The sequence below is a fragment of the Rhinolophus hipposideros genome, assembly GCF_964194185.1.
Source record: "Rhinolophus hipposideros genome assembly, chromosome: 19".
Taxonomy (NCBI): domain Eukaryota; kingdom Metazoa; phylum Chordata; class Mammalia; order Chiroptera; family Rhinolophidae; genus Rhinolophus; species Rhinolophus hipposideros.
This window is the reverse complement of record NC_138065.1, coordinates 49,733,562-49,753,432: the sequence shown is the minus strand read 5'-3', so window position 1 is coordinate 49,753,432 and position 19,871 is coordinate 49,733,562. Positions and strand designations below refer to the sequence as shown.

At 42.8% G+C, this 19,871-nt stretch overlaps 1 protein-coding gene across 2 annotated transcripts in view; it reads left to right on the top strand.

Moving 5' to 3' along the window:
- Nucleotides 1–17,497, top strand: part of PRRX1 (paired related homeobox 1) — a 68,050-nt gene extending 50,553 nt beyond the window's left edge. The window contains exons 2-5 of one of the 2 annotated variants that reach the window (XM_081025637.1): nt 2,947–3,122; nt 7,562–7,743; nt 11,545–11,616; nt 17,218–17,439. In XM_081025637.1, coding sequence (XP_080881763.1) covers nt 2,947–3,122; nt 7,562–7,743; nt 11,545–11,599 — 413 coding nt within the window. In that variant the 3' untranslated portion in view covers nt 11,600–11,616; nt 17,218–17,439. Of the gene's footprint in view, nt 1–2,946; nt 3,123–7,561; nt 7,744–11,544; nt 11,617–17,217 lie in introns of both variants that reach the window. The other variant, XM_081025636.1, reaches the window with a different exon arrangement.
- The last annotated feature ends 2,374 nt before the right edge of the window (nt 17,498–19,871 follow it).

Sequence of the window (19,871 nt, the reverse complement as noted above, 5' to 3'; positions counted from 1 at the left end):
ACTTCTGTGCAGTCAGAGTCCAGAATCTGATAAAGAGCTTATCACAGGCCCTTCAGATGCCCCCCGCCCCCACATAAACCTCTGAAATGTTTACATTTTCTCTCATGCTGTGAGGAGACTGCACTGGGTCCTGTTCTTGTGTGTTGGGGGGAGGGGATGGGGAGCTCACACTTTGTGACTCGTGAGCAAAGACAGATGTGCCCAGGGCTGCCACTCAAGCTGCCTCTGTTGTCCCCTCACTGTCTCTTTCTGTTACACTCACACATTGAAGGACATTTGCCAGATCCAGACGCCGTGCACCCCTGTCATTTGTGTGTCTTTTCTCACCTTCCACAGGATCCGGACTAGTGTTTTCATTTGTTAAAAACAACAAGAACATTCACTGGGAAACTTCTGTGTCAGGTCACCGTAGCTATTTATTCTCTGTCATAAACTATCATTCTCCATTTCCCTGACTCCCACGTCGGGGGAGTGGGTGGTTTATGGTGGACAATCAGTTGGGTCTGCGGGAATGGGAAGATTTCAAAGAATCACTGAGAGATTCTGTAGTAGGTTATAGAACTAAGAACAAAACATCAAATGTCCTTGTTCTCGATCACAGTTTGGCAGTACAAGAAAAACCAGGCTTACGAACAGCATAAATGATTTGGAATTTGTGGTTACACCTGAGAAAGTGCTTCCCTTTGAGGGAAGAAAACACATCATGGGGTTGGCTGAATAAGCGATTTCTTTATGGGATTAAAAATAGTCGTCTACAGTCTGTCCAATTGGTCTCAATCTGGAGTAGATACAGAAGCTAAGGATTTTTTGCAGACTTCTGTTTAATGGGAGCATGAAATAATGGTTGTGATGTTTTTGTAAAGACCTGCATGACCTCGAGAGACCCAAAGTACCAGACATAGAACTGTAGACAAAAAATTGGGGAAAGAGAATGGGAACACCAGGAATGCCTCCAAATATTCAAATAGGAAGGAGAGAATGAACTCAAAGCAACTGCTCAAAGGTGGTTGATCCTAGGTGCTTGAATTCTAGTGTGGAGATTATTGTAAACCAATTTTGCTAATACCTAACTAGTGGTATAATGAGGGGTGTTGGTTTGCATATTCCAGGCCTGGAGGGCTCCCAGAAATCATGGCTCCATTCTCAAGATGCCACCGACTTGACACTGTTACTGAGGGTGACACAACAGTGCTTTCACATGAGAACCATTAGCTCAAGTACAAAGAACCAGAAAGGCGGCCGGCCATGACTAACCAGGAAGCTGAGAGAATGGGTGTCCACAGCTTCTTGGCTGGAGGAATGTGGTTGAGATCACATGGTTCTTTGTTTGTTTGTTTGTTTTCCGTAGACACAGGTTTTAAAGAGAAGTTTCCCATTTTTCCTGAAAACAAATTCAACAAGTACTTACTATACCTGGGTGCTCTGAATGTCCAGAGGAAACATGCCCTCTCTGTTCTAGGGTGCAAGGGCTTTCCTGGTGATGCAGTCTTCATGAGGTAGGGGGCTTGGATCCAAAAGACTTAGAGGCCTCGGTTGTTAGGCAGGCACAGAGATCTGGGCAAGGAGCTCCTGGATTTAAGCTACACTATGAATCCACATCCAGATCTAGAACACGCCCTCAATTTGTAAGAAGAATGCTATTGGAGTTCAGGTAGGCGGCACATTTCTTAGGCTATCATGATTCGTGCAAGTGATGCTTTTGTGTGTGTTGTGTGTTTGTGGTCAGAGATGATCAGGAGACTTTACATGTTGGGGAAAATGGCTGAGAGCTACTTTCTGCTGAAAGTGGAGCGAGTGGCTAAGCTCTCCTTTCTCTCCATCTTCTCTCACCCTCATATTTTTCTTTGGGCTGAGTCTCTTTGGGGAGAGCTCTTGGAAGTGTAAGCCCAGTTCATCGGGCCGGTATGTGACTAGGGCCTCGGTAGCTTGGTGTGTAAATCTGTGCAAGGCACAGATTTACTCTGTGGTGGTCTGGGCCTCAGGGTGACAGCTTGATGGTGCGTTAGCACACCTGCTATTCTGCTCAGCTTCACACATCCATCATTCCTGCCAGGGCTGCATGGGGATGTCAGGACAGGAGCGCACAGCTCTCTTACTGCTGTGGGCAGGCTAGCTAGTCAGCTTGCCACGGTGCTGGAACTCAGAAATAACCAGGGAGGGAACTTGACAGGTGAAAATATGGGGCCATGATTCTCCTAAGATGTCAGGGCCCTAGGACTCAATTTTTGGGTGAAATGGTTTCAGAGATCCTTCAGTTCTATTCCCTCATCTTGAGTTCTCACAGCAATAGGGTGAGGCCCAGCCACTGTGGGCTTAGGCTGCAGTAGCTCTGAAGCCTGTCTCAGCATCAGCACGGGGCAACGAGCAAAGGCAGGTAGGAATTACTAGTTGATTCCAAGAGAAGGCATGGTGAAACAGACATCCTTCTCGTCAGTTTGAACACGGTTTTTCATCGACAACGCTGCCTTTGTGTTTGGGTGGGTATGTTGAGGAGAAGGAACCAGGACACAGTTGGTGTCCTTGGTTCTGAAACTATATGAATGAATATAATATTGTTAAAGACCAATAAGGTCCAAAGCGATCTACTGTTCTTCTATTTCCCATCTCTAGAGAAGTGCAGAGAATCTGGGTAGCAGTAAACTTTTCCTTTAGCCTCCTGGACAACGCAGACTTCAAGGAGCATGCAAGAAATGTCCTTGTGACAGCTCTGGTCTGGTTCCAGATTTCAAAGCCACAACCAGTGGTCAGAATGACTGGGGTTCTTGGCCTCGGAAGTTGCAAGCACCTGTGGCCCCATTTGCACATGAAAGGAGCTTCGGGCTGTAGCCCTTTGATAAGGATGAGAGCAAAGGAAGCAACATCTCACTGTAGATATATAGTACAGAAGTGTAAACGGGGACCCCCAACGTGACATCAGTTCTTTATCATCCATGTCTTCTATTCCAGACGATCAGCTGAACTCAGAGGAAAAGAAGAAGAGAAAGCAGCGGAGGAACCGGACCACCTTCAACAGCAGCCAGCTGCAGGCTTTGGAGCGCGTCTTCGAGCGGACCCACTACCCTGATGCTTTCGTGCGGGAAGACCTCGCCCGCCGAGTGAACCTCACGGAGGCCAGAGTGCAGGTAACCTCACAGCCTCATCTCTGCGGCTGTTTCACAACACGAGCTCTAGGTTTCAGACTGGACAGCGTAGGCACAGAATCCGTTTCTAACTATGTTTCTTTATGCAGCACAGTGTTTTGAAAAACCAACTTCCATGCCTTTAGGCGGGGCGGGTGATGCCTTCTACAGATCTGCCCCTTCCTCATCGTTTCTCACCCTTTCAGGTTCATGTTATAAACACCGTCCCGCTGAGCACTTGACCCCCCAGATTTCAACTTGAGCTGTAGGGTGGCCAAAGAGGTGAATTCTCGGACCCCCACCTCCGTTTTCCTCCTGAGACTTTGGGAAGGTACAAACCTTTAAGAAACGTGTTATCCATGCACATGTTTGTGGGCACTGAGAGTGGGAAATGAACACATTACAGACCTTGTACTCAGGAACGACGCTGAGAACACATTCAAGTAGAGGAGTTTGAGTTTCTGTGAAGAAGACTAAGGGCACGTACAACAAGGTCAAGAGAGAACAGCAATTCTTTCCAACATAAGGCCGTGACATGTCAATAAACAATACAACTTGTAATTAGTAGGAATAATGACGATAATGTAAGTCACACTACTTGAGCCTTTATGTGCCAAGTACTCTTCTAAGTTCTTTCCATAAACAAATCTGTTTAACCCTCACAGCGATTCAATGAGGTGGCTAGTATTCTTCATCTTGCAGATGAGGAAACTGAGGTACAGAGCAGTGAAAGTATTTTTTTGCCCAATGTCGCACAGCTCAGAAGTGGCTGAACTAGGATTTGAACACGGATACTCAGATCCAGACGTTATGCTTTTCAGCACTACCGCAGACTGTGCCTAAATACGAGTTCTCCTGGCTTAAATGCTTCTTCTTGTAGTGCTTTGCTCTCCCTGCTGAAAGTCATGATCTTGTTACTTCCATGTTCCCAGTGGTAGGCTGCTGTTTTGATAAGGGGAGTGGCCCAAATCTGTCTTGTCTTCCTGAAGAAATTATTGTTTGTACGTCTGTGTTCGGTCTGGGCTGGAAAGATTTTTTTCTGCAAATAGTAACCCTCTGGCCTGCCGGGGGACTTGAGTGGACCCTAAGAGCCTTGAGGTAGGACCTCTGCCAGGAAGCTTGGTACACTGAGAGAGGTATCTGCTGAGTTAAGGAAATACCTTAGTTAAGTCCTGGAAGTCCCTCAGCCTGGAGAGAAAGTATGCAAATGCTTTCCCCGTGGGAAACAGAGACCTCCCCTAGAAGTGCTCCCCAGGAGAAAAAGAAAAAGAATGTCAGTGATGAAAGGAGAAAGTTGCCTGGGTGCCGTGATGGCATCGACAGGAGGTTGGAAGGCACGAGTGAGGTGTGCATTTCAGGGGGGCTTGGAGCTCTCTTGCTCAGGTATAGTGATCACAGGGACAAAACTGAGTTTTGCTCTCTTCATCCATCCTCCCATCCAAAGCAGAATGCTGAGGCTGGTCTCCCACATCCTTTTCCCCCATGCCGCTTACCACAGCTCTCCAAACGTGCTCTGTTTGTACTCTTTAATCCCTTCTTTTCTCCTTTGAAACCCCATATCTTTTATGCCCCAGACTTGGCCTGCAGTGGTCGAGTGAATAACTTCAGACCGATAACCCACAGTACCAGAAAGCACCACTTTTGTGGTGGTGATCTGAACTTTACATAAGGAACTCGGACAGGCTACTGGAAATGAAAAAAAGAAAAATGGGAAAGAACAATTGTGGGGTGGGGAGCTATTCTGGCCCCATCACAACGATAATTAAATGCCTTTCTCATATGTTGAAACTTTTTTATTTTCCTCCTTTCTCACCACGTTCTAATGGCTTTCAGGGTTGTGAACATTTCCCAGGCGAGCAGGCCAGAATTCTCCCTCCATAACTTTCTTCTTCCTCTATGAAGCCTCCCTTTTTCCCAAATGTACCACTCCCTTCCAGCTCTGGCCTCCTTTATACATATGGCACTTATCACAACATGACATGTAGAATATTGAGTTGTATGTGGGCCAACTTCCCTAACTAGACTGTGACGTCCTCTTGGATGGAAGCCATATCTTATCATCTTTGCACAATTCATTTTTTTTTTTTTTTTTTTTTGTTTTTTTTTTTTTTTTTTGGCCTCTAACATGTATCAAGCACCTATTACACTCTTGGAACCAATCTTGGTTTTCTGGGGCTGAATAAGACCCTGATTGGCCCTTCTGTAAGAATGTCACAGACTGGGGATAGAGAAGACAAATGTACATATTACACTGTTATGACATAGTAAGATAATCCTACATTAAAGAAATGTTCAAGAATTAGTGATTAAAAAAAGGAAACAATAGAACAAAACAAAATTTAAAAAGAATTAGTGATAGACCAGAGGAAGGAATGATCAAATCTTCTTGGGGAGGAAGAGAGAGAACACACATATATCAATCAATATCAATCACTCAGACTGCATTAACTCTCACAACTACCCTGTGTGTTGGTGTCATTATCTCCGTTTACGTGGGAGATAAACAATCAGAGAAATTAAATAACTATCCGAGGACAAATCTTGAAAGTTGTGTGGCCAGTATTTTTATCCAATTCTGCTGGATTTTAAGGTCGTGTTCTTAACATAACAACATTTCACGAAGGAGTTAATGTTAAAGTTGAATCTTGAAAAACATGTCTTTTGATACCTGGGCAGAGAGGAAGAATTTCACAGGCAGGGGGAGTATTTGGTGTGAATATATGTAGGTGGGAAACAACCAAATCCTGAGATAGTCTTGAGCCTGGGGCAGAAGTTGGAAGGCTAGAGGGCCAGTGCACGAGGTCCAAGTGATGCCAGATGTGGCTGGATTGGTGGACAAAGAGCTCATTCCTGACCAGTCTTTGTTCTATGGTAAAACATTGTGATTTCATTTGGTGAGTGACGGGGAGCCCATGGATGATATACAGCACGGCAAAATTACATATGCACTCAACACGATAACTCTAGTAGCAATGGGAAGGGCACAGTAGAAGCAACGAGCTCGGTGTCTGCAAAGCAAGGAAAGCGGTGTCCAGACTCTGCCTTCACTGATGTCCCCTCCCCCACCCCGTGCCTTTCACGGGGCACCGAACCCAGGGGATTTTCTATAAATGTTGCCCCCTGGATCTGTGCAGCTGTCCCAGTCTATGCCCTAGAATTTCTTTCTCTCATACCTTGTCATACGTTTCTATAATTGCACCTAAAACTCTCACTTTGCAGTTTTTCAAATTTGCATATCTGTCATTTTTTAATAGTCTGAGCTGCTTACAAGCAGAATTGCATCTCTCTGTTCCCAGCATTTAGCACAGAGCACTCCATAGAGATTTCTAGAATGAGTAAACGAGTGAATAAAACTCCATGGCTATCCGGAAGAATTGTAGGTTCATGAGTCAGATGATCTTGAGCTCAAAAACTCTGCCACTTATTATTTGTGTGAACGTCAACAGATTGCATGATCTCATGGAATCTGTTTCTTCAATTCTAAAATAGAAACAATAAAACCCAATATATGGAATGGTCATGATAACTAGAAATAATGTATGGGACAGGCTCATATAAGTTCCTAGCCCTAGGAGCACTTAATAAATGGTAGATGTATTATTAGCTGTAGCCAATGATGATGGCAGCAGCACTCATATCCCTGGAACCCTACCTTGGAATGTACTCCATTCAACTTCCAAACTTTAATAACTTCATTTCCCTTTCACAAGTTTCTAGAACTTCAGGAGCCAGGGTACAAATCCTCAGCTCGCTCCCCCTTGTGGGAGGGTGTGTCCTGCATGAGTCTATCCCGTGGGTCTAGGCCTCCACAGGGGAGCGGACTTAGCACTCTCTGTAGTGGTCATTTTTCTTCTCCACTACTTCCTCACTCTCCCGTGTTCCTTGCACCTCCCGACTACACCGTCTGCTTTTTAAAGTCTTGTCGCAAGGTCTACTTTTGGGAAGATGGAGAATTTTCTTTATATATTTCATCAGCATTATGAAAGCACATGAGGTTTTTGCCTTTCAAAGGATTTTGAAAACATACACACACACACACACACACACACACACACACACACACAAACAAACAAACAAAATGTCATTGTCTCTGAGGCAGAAGTCTAAGGAGATTTTTTTCTTCTTTTCCTTGACTGCAATTACAACAGGGATAATACACCATGTTTTGCTATCTCATGGGTTAGTCATGGATTTTACCTCCGGAGTCTTGATGACTGGAAGTACCACCCCCTGGCCCTGTTATAAGAGCTCTCTCACATGGCCCACCAGGAGAGGATCATGGCGTATTTCTCTTATTCTCTGCAGAATTCCATACCTGCCTTCCATCTTCCTCGGAAGGCGTTGTCCAGTAAAATCAACGAGGACTTCATTTCATGTAACCGCCTCTTGTTTGTTTTTCCTCTCCCTCCTCATGCCCTTCTCTCCTCCCAACAATCTTCCAGGTGTGGTTTCAGAACCGAAGAGCCAAATTCCGCAGGAACGAGAGAGCCATGCTGGCCAATAAAAACGCTTCCCTCCTCAAATCCTACTCAGGAGAAGTGACTGCTGTGGAGCAGCCCATCGTGCCTCGTCCTGCTCCAAGACCCACCGATTATCTCTCCTGGGGGACGGCCTCTCCGTACAGGTGAATGACTGGCCCATTCTCCCTTGCTCCACTTCCACATGTTTCTCAGCGGTCGGTCACGTTCAAAGCTGCTTGTGCAGCTGCTGACATTTCTTACTGGGTTAACCTCTTCAGAGACATTCAACTTGCTGACTTCCCCAGAGTTTTCACAGAATTACTAGTTGCCCCAGGAGCAGGGTTGGGGCAGAAGACAGAGGGGCAGGCCACCAGCAATCACCTCTTGGACTCAGGAACTCATGCAAAGGTTTCCAAGATGGGAAAGGTTCTAAAAGAAAAGATTCTTAAGCTATGCCCAGAGTCCCTCTTGCAACCATTCTGGAACAAAACTTTACTCCTTTTCCAAATTCCAGATAGATTTGTTTAACTATGTTCAAGTAGTCATTTAATTTGTAAGGTTTGAGGTATAGGACCACAGGCAAACTTCACAGTGAAACTGATTTTAAATGAAAAGGAAAGAAGGAAAGAAGGGAGGGAGGTAGGGAGGGAGACAGGGAGGAAAGAATGGAGAGAAGCAGAGACAGAGAGAGAAGGAAAGAAAATCCAAGACCATTCTGATCACTTTTACGCCCACGGTTCTCTGTTAGTAGGTGGGGATGTCTTCCGATCCAAAATGCCTTCCTATTCTATTGCTAAATCTTATCTGCTTCTCTGAAGTTCTTTGGGGATCAGTTTATTTGTGTGGGTTTTGTGAACATATAAAAACAACGTATAAGACACTAAACTTATAGTTAAAAGGTGCAAAAACTTAAAGAAGCAAATAGCAGAGTACGATTTCAATGTCTCAGAGAGGCTTTTAACCTCCAGTTACTATTCTGTTCAGAAACTCTAGGTTAGTGCCAGAGGGAAGCCAAGACACAACTTCATAAAGCATTGTCCTCAGTCTAAAGTGCCTTTATTTGAACCTAAATCTGAATACTCCTAGAAACCATGTCGAGGCTATGTGTTCTCTCTGGCTGACTGCCGTGGAGAGAGAGCTAGTTACAAAGTCATTGATTATGCTTTGGTTAACTTTTTATTGTTAAGGTTAACTAATGGGTTAAGGAGATGTTTGAAATTAATTATAGGAGATTATCCCCCAGTTGAAGCTCAACTGCTGATGTGAAAGGGCACAGCTGTGAAATGCAAACACTTTTCAAACATTGATCACTCTGTCAAAGCAAAAGACCTCACCTAAATGGTCTGTCTGTTCCAAATCGGTTCCTTGAAAGAAACACGATCAGTGCATTGGAAAGCTCTTTTAAACACCCCTCCTCAAATGGTGAAATTAGCCTGAACTACTTTGGTCTTAGTACGTAGAGACACCATGCATAGGAAACTGGAAATTCTTACTGCTCTCCGACGTGGTATGCCTTGCTGATTTCAAAAGATTAGTCATATCTCTGTGTACTATTGATAAATGTAGATGCCTCTCCCGTAGAATTCACGAAAGATGCATTTTGAAGACCATTGTGAAATCACCTCCTTTTTAATATTTTAAATACGTGGAAGACCGCTTTGTTTCTCTGATAAATATCAATAGTTCCTAGACTTGCTAAGTGGCTCGTGAAATGGATGTGGTTCCAAGCTTGACGTATCAAGGTCTCTCGTTTGAGTTTGGTCCCAACCAGAAAGTATTGCTCCCTTTTCTGCCTGGATCCTAAGTAGGAACTTTTCACACCAGCTCTAAACAATCCAGATGGCTGTCAAGTGGTGCTTACTAGTGAGAGGCTGAGAGCAGTACACTGCACGTGTGGGGGTGAAAGTCTTCCTGAATTTATACTGCGTTAGATTACCTGGACCTCAGCAGAAGTTCAAGCCCCAGTGCCTGCATCATATATTTTTTTTGCATATGGGCATCTAACTGAAATTATTTACATGCAATTTATGTTTGCCTTTTTGGAGGGAAATGTTCTATTTTAATTTGAAAGATTATGTAGAAATCCTAGATACGTTTTTGAAAAACACTCATAATTCCACCATCTTGACATAACTAGTTTGTTTATTTTTTGCAATTAGAGTTCAGTATTTTATATAGTGTAGATGTAGTGTACATATTATTTTGTATTCTGCTCTTTTCACTTAAAATTATATAATCTAGTACGTTTTACTCATTTCATGGTATACTTGTATATCATTTCTCTCTTAGATACAGAGTTTGTAAAAAAATAATAATAATTAAAAAATTCATAGACTCTGATTGTTCATATTCTGTATGAAGAATAAGTTAATCTCCAAATATAAGTAGAAAAATGATGGTTTAAAGCAGTAATTTAATCAATAATAATGTTTTTGACCCAATGTTGACTGAAGTGTTTCTATTTTGGTTAATTCCTAAAAGTGGCAAAAAGCTATTCTGTTACTCGGAGATTTTTCTTCTATGTTTAGAACCAAAATTCTTTATGATGTCACATTTTTGAAGCTTGGCAGGAAATAGAAGCCTTGTTAAGGAAATATGAAAGAAAAACAAGTGATGGAAAGCAAAGGAAATGATAGACCTTTTGTATTATGGAAAATAACTCTCTATTTCTGTCGGTACTACTATGTCAAGTTAGTTATCACATGTGACATTCATTAAAAGGCATTTCTCTTGGTTAATCCTTGGAACGCTCCTGTGTGGTAGCTCTATCCTTGCTCTGGTTCCAAAGAAGAGACTGAACACTTGCCCACGGTTCAGCCTTCGGCATGCCGAATTAGACCCAATGATCCCTGTTTCCATCCAACATGGCCATATTTTCATTCAAATTAGACCTTACGTCATATTGAAAATAGTAAAGCGTGTAAGACTGAGAAACTATGTAAACATGCCTTTTGGATTCAGGGTCGGTCTCAGATCAGTGACACATGCCTGCAGCTGAGGTCCACCTTCTGAGGTGTGTGGACGGGCCCTTGGGGTGACGGATGTGGCTTGGTCATGCAACCCAGGGACATTGAGCGGACGTTTTTTGCCAGACAGCACAGTTTGCTGACTTCCACAGCTCTCCCGTGCAAGAAGAGAGGAGAAAACCAAGACTCAGAGCAATTGTGTGCATATGGTCAGAATTATGGGATGGGAAATAGCCAACACATTTTTTTTCTGGGTGTCTTTTATAGCCAGCGTGGTGGCTGTATAATTTATCATCCAAACTGGGGCACTTTTGAGAGTGAAAGGGGAGTGCTATTAATAATAACACGAGAACAACAGGCATTAAACTGGGATTGTCCCTGGCAAACTGGGACATATGGTTCACAATGCTATTTTTAAAATGTCATGAGCTCGTTTGTGCACTTGAGCGTGTTGGAGGTGATGATATCAGGCAGGCAACTGAGTTACCAGAAGGAGCAGGGTATCCTCTAACATGGGCACTACTATCCTGGCAGGTGTCTTCTTTATCTCTCCGGAGCCAGTGGAAGGAAGCTTGTGTTTGGCATGCACGCCCACTGCTTAGCTCAGAAGGGTTTTCCTTAGGTGAATGAAAGCACACACCAGCACCCGCGTTAGGAAGACTCGCGCTTTGCCTCTTGGGTAGCGCTAATTAACCAAGTCCTAGTCTTCTGACTGTTCTTGTAAACGAAGGAGTCTAAAACCTTTTCCCCAGAGATATCCTTTCCTAACAAGTGCTAGAGAGAGAATAGCCTGGCTCTGCAGCCTTGGTTTGGAGCACCATTCCCAGAGGGAGGGCTGGGCTTCCAAGAAAACGGATGACAAGTGACAGGGAGGCCAGCTCTCCTTGCCCACAGTTCCCCTGCCCTAAACGCCTCCCCTCATTTGATCATGGTCACAGTTTGCCTGACATCTGCTGAACGCATTTGGCTCATTTCTCCCTTTCACACTTTCAAAAATAGATCCTCGTCCCTCCCAAGATGTTGTTTACACGAGGGGCTTCATAACGGATTCTAACGGAAGACACTGAAAAGGTAACTTGTCAGAGGGGGGAGGGGGTGGCTGTTGGGGGTAGGGTTTAAGTGGGAAATAAGTGTGTTCAAGAAAGTGGGGTTTGCAGACCTAGAAATGAAAGCAGGGAAGTCCTTGAGTGGGGAATACCATTGGAAACCAACCAGAGTTGCAAAAGATGGATCCATGAAATTCAGGGTCATTGGCTAGCCTAGAATAGGGTGCCTCAGAGATGACTGCACATATAGACCCCCAGGCAGTGTGTTACAATGCAGACTCGGCTTCAGTAAGTTGGGGGCACAACTTGATCTGCATCTCCATTGCCCCAAGTGACCCACGCTGCTGCCACTGGTACATACTCTGAATAGTGAGGCTTTCGATGACTGTAAGGTATGGGGCAGAGGTCAGAGGAACTACGTTCTTCTCTTGGGCCAGTTGAGTCATCCACCCCTAATAGAGCCTCATATCTGAGATGGAGCTGGGAACAGTTCTACTACATATCTCCCAGGGGCGTTTGGAACCAATAGGTTGGCAATGTGTATTTCAAAAAAGAAATACAAAAATCGTTGTGACACTAGAAGGATGTAAGGCTCCCTATATAGGACACCTGTAGAAAGAAAAGTTAAAAATGGCAGAAGCATCACTGAACACGCAGTGTACACTGAAGGCTTACCAGTGAAATGAGGTCCAAGTGTGTCTGCTGTAAGAGCTGAATGTACATTTAAAAAAAATAAAATCAAATTCTGAATTTTAAAAACAGAAGCGAGAAATGATTCTCTGAATCACGAAAGATCACTTCCAAAAGGATTTATGGGCGTCTCATTTTAAAAGTAAATTTCCCGGAAAACTTGTATTGAATTTTCTTAGACGAAGCAAGTACACCTCCATTGTTCTTGCACTGACAGAAGAACAAACCTAAGAGACTGTCTCCAACCTTTCCATGTCACAGACAGAGTCGTGAAAACCTTGAGCTGCACAGCCTTTGGGAAAATCCTGAGCTAGAAAACCCTAGGGTCTCAGGGAGCTCACAGACTTCTCGGCCTGGCAGATCTGTGTGTGGGGTGGGATTTTCAACAGCTTGTCATCGTTTGTCCAAAGGGGCCACATAGAAAACAAAGGTGGAGTTGAAAACTGAATCAGGTTTCATTGTGCCCCCCGCTCTCCTCAGTTGTTTTGTGATTTGTGGGACTTCGTGGGTGATCAGAAAGAGAGGGGCAGCTGCCCACGTTTCCTGGCTTTCAAATCGTTCCCTGAACAGTGTTCACCATACTTCGTCGGTGTCTGGCAGTCCTTCTAACACTCTCTTCCCCACAGCCTCTCCTGATCATTTCAAGAGAGATTGAAATAATCAAAAATGATTTGTCCCCCATGAGAGCCAAACTGGAAGCCTGCTGGGGGCCAGCATTCTGCTGCCTAGGGCTGTGCTCCAGCTGTTAGACGTCTCCAGAGAAGGAGGGAGAAAAATGTCAAGCTTACATCAGTGTGCCAGCTCTATGCCAGTCTCAGTGTAAACTTGCTGCATCCACGGATGGGACAGGAGGACTTCTTTTTCATCTAGAATTCTTCAGGGCTCTTTATTCGCCAGTGTAGTTTCTTGGTCATGGACACAAAGAACTTCCCATTCTTAAAAATGAAATAGAAATGTTGCTTTAGCCAAGCTCTATGAATCCAGTCCCAGAAGTCACATCATGATGGCATCCTGTTAGAGGATGTAGGTGGTTCTAAGTCACAAAGCGAGACCAGTGGGCAGGATATCTGGGGCTCAGTCAGTGGGCTCTGGGTCTTATCACCTGCTTACTCTATAGCAGTCACTTAGTTTCAATCTCACCTTTTCATCCCAGAAAGCTTCATCCTGTATCAGAAGAAATGGTGACCTGGTCACTTGACATGGTTTGAACGGTCCTATAAATTTGGTTGAAGAGAACTTATTGCCCTCATTGTTTTCTGTCTTGTGAGAAAACGTTTCAGAGTTCTCTTTCTTTTCCTAACGCAGAGCTTTAGAAGTTTTTGGTGACATGGAAAACAGGTGGTCACGAATACTCAAGCCTCTCTTGCATCTGTTGTCACTTTTGCAAGTGGGTCCTCCCCACCTTACTTCTAGTGCCATTTTTTAAAGAATGACTAAGCTGTTCTTGGAGTACCCACCCACTAATTCTGTCTTTTCTGACCTATAACAAGTCTTATTCGTCACTGGTATGTCAAAGGACTGCTCCTTGCTTGCCTACTTGAGTTCAAGTTGAGAAACTAGAACTATGTCAAACTACTCGGGGAAAACAGATTCATAATTCTCCGGTATGTGCACAAAATCTCACTTGTAGTGTCAGATAGTCTAAACATTTGTTAAGAGGCTGTGAGTTAAGACTGTCGCTGTTGTTTTATTTTGTATCTTATGACTATCCGATGCTGGGATAATTTAGATCAAGTTTTGAGAGTCTATAACTTTCCTGAACATTTCTCAAGTGAAAATGTTATCACTTACCAAGCTCCTAGGGAACTGCAAAACTCACTCATGAATATCAACTGCTTTTTTTATCCTCATGTCCCACTAGCTTGAGGACATCTTACAAGGCATTGCCAGGGTGTCCTTATATAGTGGTGTCCTTATAACAGCCCACAGTATAATCTGACAGGGTGTTAGTCTCAACTCTGAAACAGCCTGCCTCTTCAAGGAAAATACCTCAGTGAAAATCCAATCTCCTGTGCAAAATAGAACCCAAATTTCCACTAATTTGGTTTTGAGATGGAAATGGATCAAAATCCATCTCAATTAGATATTAATATCCAGCCTGCACTGGAGAGAGAATCTCAGTAGTTCCAAGAAATGTGTTACCATAGTAAGTCTTCAGACTAGAATAACGAATGATATTAGTAAACTACACAGTAACTACTACAAAATGGTTCTGCAATAGATAAAATTGAAATCGCAACTGTAGTAGACATTTCTAGAAAACAGTAACAGCATCTTCAGTAAACTATGTCCCCAAGGTTCTAATTCCCTTTGTCTGCTGAGGAAAATGGACCACATTTAGAAAATGAGAGAATCTATTAAATAGGAGTTTGCTTGTCCAGAATCTCAAAGGATGAAAACATATCACTCAGAAAATTAGACCAAGTGCTTAAAAGCACAACACTCCATGACAATCTACAATTTGTCATAAGAGAATTTTATTCTTTATGCTCTCATGAGTTTTAGTCGACTGTTTCCAGAAGCCATTCATTTTCATTCTCAGTACTTAACAAATACTATAGCTAACTCACAATTGCAGCTTCTCTCATACGCATTTAATAATGGTACTATGTACCATCATAGGGTTTAATTATCTCACAGAAACCTGGTTGAGAAAGGCTGACTTGGTTGATTTCATGATCTAGAAGTTAGGTACACTTCCCAAATCTAATTGTCTCTTTTCTTACCTACTTACATCATCAATTTCTTTGAAATCTTAGATTTCAGTGTATCCTAGAAATTTCTTGAGTATAGGATTACGGAGTTGCATTTATTTCTGACAGGGTCTTGAATGGAAGCACACAATTCATATAGTTATTAAATGATTGTATGTATGTGGGTTTGGAAAATAAATGAAATTTCTTGGTACATTGTAAAGAAAAAACTTGTTTCATTTTAATGGGTTGTTCTGATCATTTATCTCACTCTTCATTGAAACCTGCCTTAACTGGGGACTCTTTCTGCCTCTGTCTCTGATAGACAGTGGTAGAACTGATAATCTATTCTCTAAGTCTCATCAGCACTGGTAGTCATTCTTTTTTTTTTTTTTGATGAATTTAAGAATATGCAATAATCATCAGCCCCTGCTTTTGTCATGTCCCTTCTGATTTTGCTTATTCTATGAAGATAGCCAAATTAACAGGAAGGACTAGCTCCTAAGGATACAAGCATACTGGTAAAATATTTTCAGACATCATTACTTACAGCAGGATGACAGAGAAAAATGACATTGAGCTGGAATTAGTTTAATCATACTGTATCTAGATATTGCTCAGTTATTTACCTATTCGCTAGATGCTTTCTTCAGTGCCTGGGGAGACAGTGGTGAACAAGACAGATGTGGTTTCTCACCTGTGGAGCTTGGGGAACTGAAATAGGTACCAGAAAGAACAGCACAGGTGCTGTAGGAGAATCTAACTGTGTGCAGGGTAGTTACAATCCTCTACCAGAAATGAGTAAGAGTGAGGCAGGCAAAAATGACATAGAAGAATGTAAGAATCTTCTGAAACCCTTCTGAGTCTTCTTCTTTCTGCCATAAGATACACATACACATACACACAGATTTTAAACTAAGGATGGATATTTCCGGAAAGACCTAGTGATGTGGAACTAATTATATTATATTTCTTTAACCTAATTTTCCTGGGTTAATTGCTAATAACTGAGCTGAAATAGGCTATTGTAGGTCTTTACGTCCTGACTATGCGGTGTCCCAAATAAGTGTTAATGATACAGCCTCTGTATGTGTAGAGTAGCTTTAGTTTTCTCTTCTTCTGGTCTGTCACTTGATTCCCCCAAAACCACAAACTCCTGTGTGGCTGACAAAATTGCACTGGAATGCAGGCAATGGAAGAGCACATGTCATTCCATTTATAAGTCTGTCTCATTCCAGCCCTCAGTTGAAAGCGATTCTGCTAATCTTGGAAACAACTAGAAACATTTTCATTTAATTAAAATGAGTTCCCTTTTAACTGTTTACATACAGCAATGGATTTTTTGCGTCCAAGTTTAAGAAACCATTACTTTTTTCCTTTTAAAGAAATTCATGGATGCAATTAACAGTAAACCACCAAATTGCAAATTTCTGCCCAGTGGTGTTCCCAGGTCTTAATTAACATCGCTGACAATGACAAACAAAACTTCAGGTGTTTCTCAGCAATACGGACAGCCCGAAACAGGTTAGGATTCCTGACACGGAAGACTTTCTAGGTTCTCTCAATTTCAACATTTCCAAACTAACTGACCCAAAAGGCAGTGCACACGGTTACTCAAGTCCTTTTGAGAAGTTATCAAATCAAGGCCAATCAGTATGGGAGCCTTCCAACTTGGCAATACTTGGTACTACCAACCAAGAACAGCAGATAAGTCATCTTGGGTGGTTCTCCAAGTACATTGCTTAAGACGGTATTAACTGATTATCCAAAATGTGTTAGAATTAAAGTCAGCTGCCTTAGAGCGAGGGAGGCACAACGTTTCTCCTCAAATGCCTCCTTCTCTTCCTAACTGCTCCCCTAGGCCAGGGATGTAGGCAGAAAGAGGGATCGAGTACTGTTTTTACTGGTCAGTGGATGAAACACCTGCTATTCAACAGATGCAGCTTTCTTCTCTCACCCCAGCAATAAATCATTACGCCCTGATCCCACACACCAAGTACCTGTCCCCTGCCTCATTCTACTCTCCACTGCTTTCCCCTATCCTCCAAAAACACCGCCACCCTTTTCCAAGTGCCTTAAACCAATGGAAATAGGAGGCTGAAGGGACCTCAGAGGTCATCTCATCCAACCCACCCGCCCCTGCCTGCCCCCATCCCGAGAGTGGCATCCATCTGGGGCACAGACTTGCAGCTTCGTGAAACTAATGCCTGTTATTCTCCCTGCTCTCTCCTTTGTCCCTACAGTGCCATGGCTACTTATTCTGCCACATGTGCCAACAGTAGCCCTACACAGGGCATCCACATGGCCAACAGCATTGCCAACCTGAGACTGAAGGCCAAGGAGTATAGTTTACAGAGGAACCAGGTGCCAACAGTCAACTGAGGAGAAACATAATTAAACAGGCCTGAGAAGAAACCAAAAACCATAAGACACCTATCCTGTTCTGTCATTTCTTCATCTGCTGGAAAACAAAACAAAAAAATAATAATAAAAACAAACCAAAACCAGAACTAAAATTGTGGGACCATGGCAGAGAAAAGCAGGAGAGGAGCCAAAGGAAAATTAGTTACCAAATGTTCCTCCTCCCTCTGGGACACCTGTGCCACTTGTTTTCTGTGTGTGTTCATTGATTTTCCTCCTACTCACGCGCTTTTGCTTAATATACTCCGAGCTTCTTCGATTAGTTCGGCCCATCTACCCCGGGATTGTATGGGTTTTAAAAAAATCTCCAGTAGCCAAAGATATCATATATATATACATATATATATATATATATGTATATATATATGTATATATATAATATATATACACATATATATAATATTCTGAATATATATGTGTGTATATATATATATTCAGAATTGCCTATTGTCTCCTCATTGGCATGTGTCACCCTCGGTGCCTTACCCGAGCCTTCTTCCCAGTTCTCTGTGTGTAGAAGCTCTAGGAACTTTGAAAAGCCCAAGTCTTTCTGAAAAATCTGTGCCAGACATGATCTCATTGTCTCCATCTCTGTTGGTCATGGTAAGGTTTTTCCATCAGCTACTGGGGGAGGGGGGAAGCAATTGTGTACCACATCTGGTCCCTGGCCTGTCTGATCCGCTGGGATTGGCTGCGTCTGGCTAATTCTAAGCTCTAAGTGCCCTATCTAAGCTCTACACTATCAATAATGTCTCCATCACCCCCATCCAAACAATCAGCTATCTTCACTTAAAGATATTTGTTGTTTCTGAATGATTTGCTGTCATGGGCTATTGGATAGAAGAAATATTTTTCACTTGAGAGAGGCAGAGAAGTTTCTCTCGGAACACAAAGACTGCGTTGTGAAAGGCATGGCCTCCATCTCTTTGGTGCCTGAAGGGTCGTCAGATGCACACGTCTATATATACTGTATATATTTATATATTATATATATATATAATATCCTTGCAAGCTTGAGTTTGCAGTTTCTCCAACACTACAAAAAGCCAATTTCACACCGTCACCACTGTCCTTGTCTCTACAGCGATGATACCTTTTATTGAGGCTTTTGTTTCCTTTCTGCTCTACACAAAATTCCCAGGAGGCCACAGAGCAATGGATAGGGCAGCTGTACGAGAACGGGTCTCATTGTCACATTAGGGCTTTAAATAAAGGAGAAATGATTCAAGGCTCTGAGTGTCCTTGAGTTTGAAGCCTGCCCTCTGGTGGGAGGCAGATACAATCTGCTCCATCACGGGAATTACACTTAGAGAGAGGAAGGAAAACCATTTGGTCTTCTGTCCTTTCTCCACTCAACAGAAATCTGAAAGATACGTGGTTAGGTAGAATACTTAAGGGTTTGTCTACATTTCCAAACAGGCAACTATGGGCTATTTTTATTTCCTAATGTTTTGAAATAAAGTTGAGTGGCTCGGGTTGGGAGCCAGGATGGACCTTTCTATGTTTCTTTCTCTTTGTTTCCAGCTGTGCTTTTGTAACTTGTCAGGTGGACTTGACCAAACCACATTACCATGCGGTGCCTCAGTTTCCCTTTTTTAAAAATGGGTTTAACAATACTTACCTACCTCACAGGGGTGTTGTGAGGCTCTATTCATTTGCTCCTTCGTTCTTTCCTGTACCCTCCAGCACTTTGTAGCCGTGGGACAAAGGGACTATAAAAGTATTCAACGTTGATGGAAGGATACGGTACTTGGGAGACTTGTTTTCTAGCAAGGAAATGCAATCTTGCTGTAAATACTCATAACCTTTTGGGAATGAGAACTAGGTTTATATTTATAGGCCTCTCAAAACTCACATCATTGGACCCAAGAATAATTTAAGATGCAGAACAGGTGCACTTTCAACTTATATTTTCATCCTGACAGCTTGGTTCTCATAATGTTAGTTATCAGTTATTTAAAAAGCTTTAGATTGATTTTGGCTTAATATGCCAAATTTGGAGTGACAGGGCAAGAAATCTGGGGTTGAGTATGCACTTCCAGCTCACACCATTTCTTCCTTTGGCATACCAGATTGAGCTCACGGAGTTCTTATTTCAATCACACAGTCACCAATATGAAAATGTATCGCAAATGTTGATGCTATGCTTCTTTCACTCACAAGAAGGAAGCCCATCTTCTGTATTTTGCTTTCATCAACTGATTCCCTGTTCTTTGCACCTACTGTTCAAACATTTCTTACCGAATGGTTCACATCGGCTGTCGAACAACACATGTTACTTGCTTCCTCAAGGGTCCCTGGACTAATTCTTTTGCCCCACTAGCTGGAGTAGATTAATGAGTTTTAAACAAACCATATGTCCTAACATTAAAACATTCTTTGTGAACTGAGGGTAGCCCAAGAATTGGTGAACTTTTGCAGTTTGGAGTTTGGGGAGAATGGCTAAAAGTGGATTTGGGTTACAGTGCAGGGAACA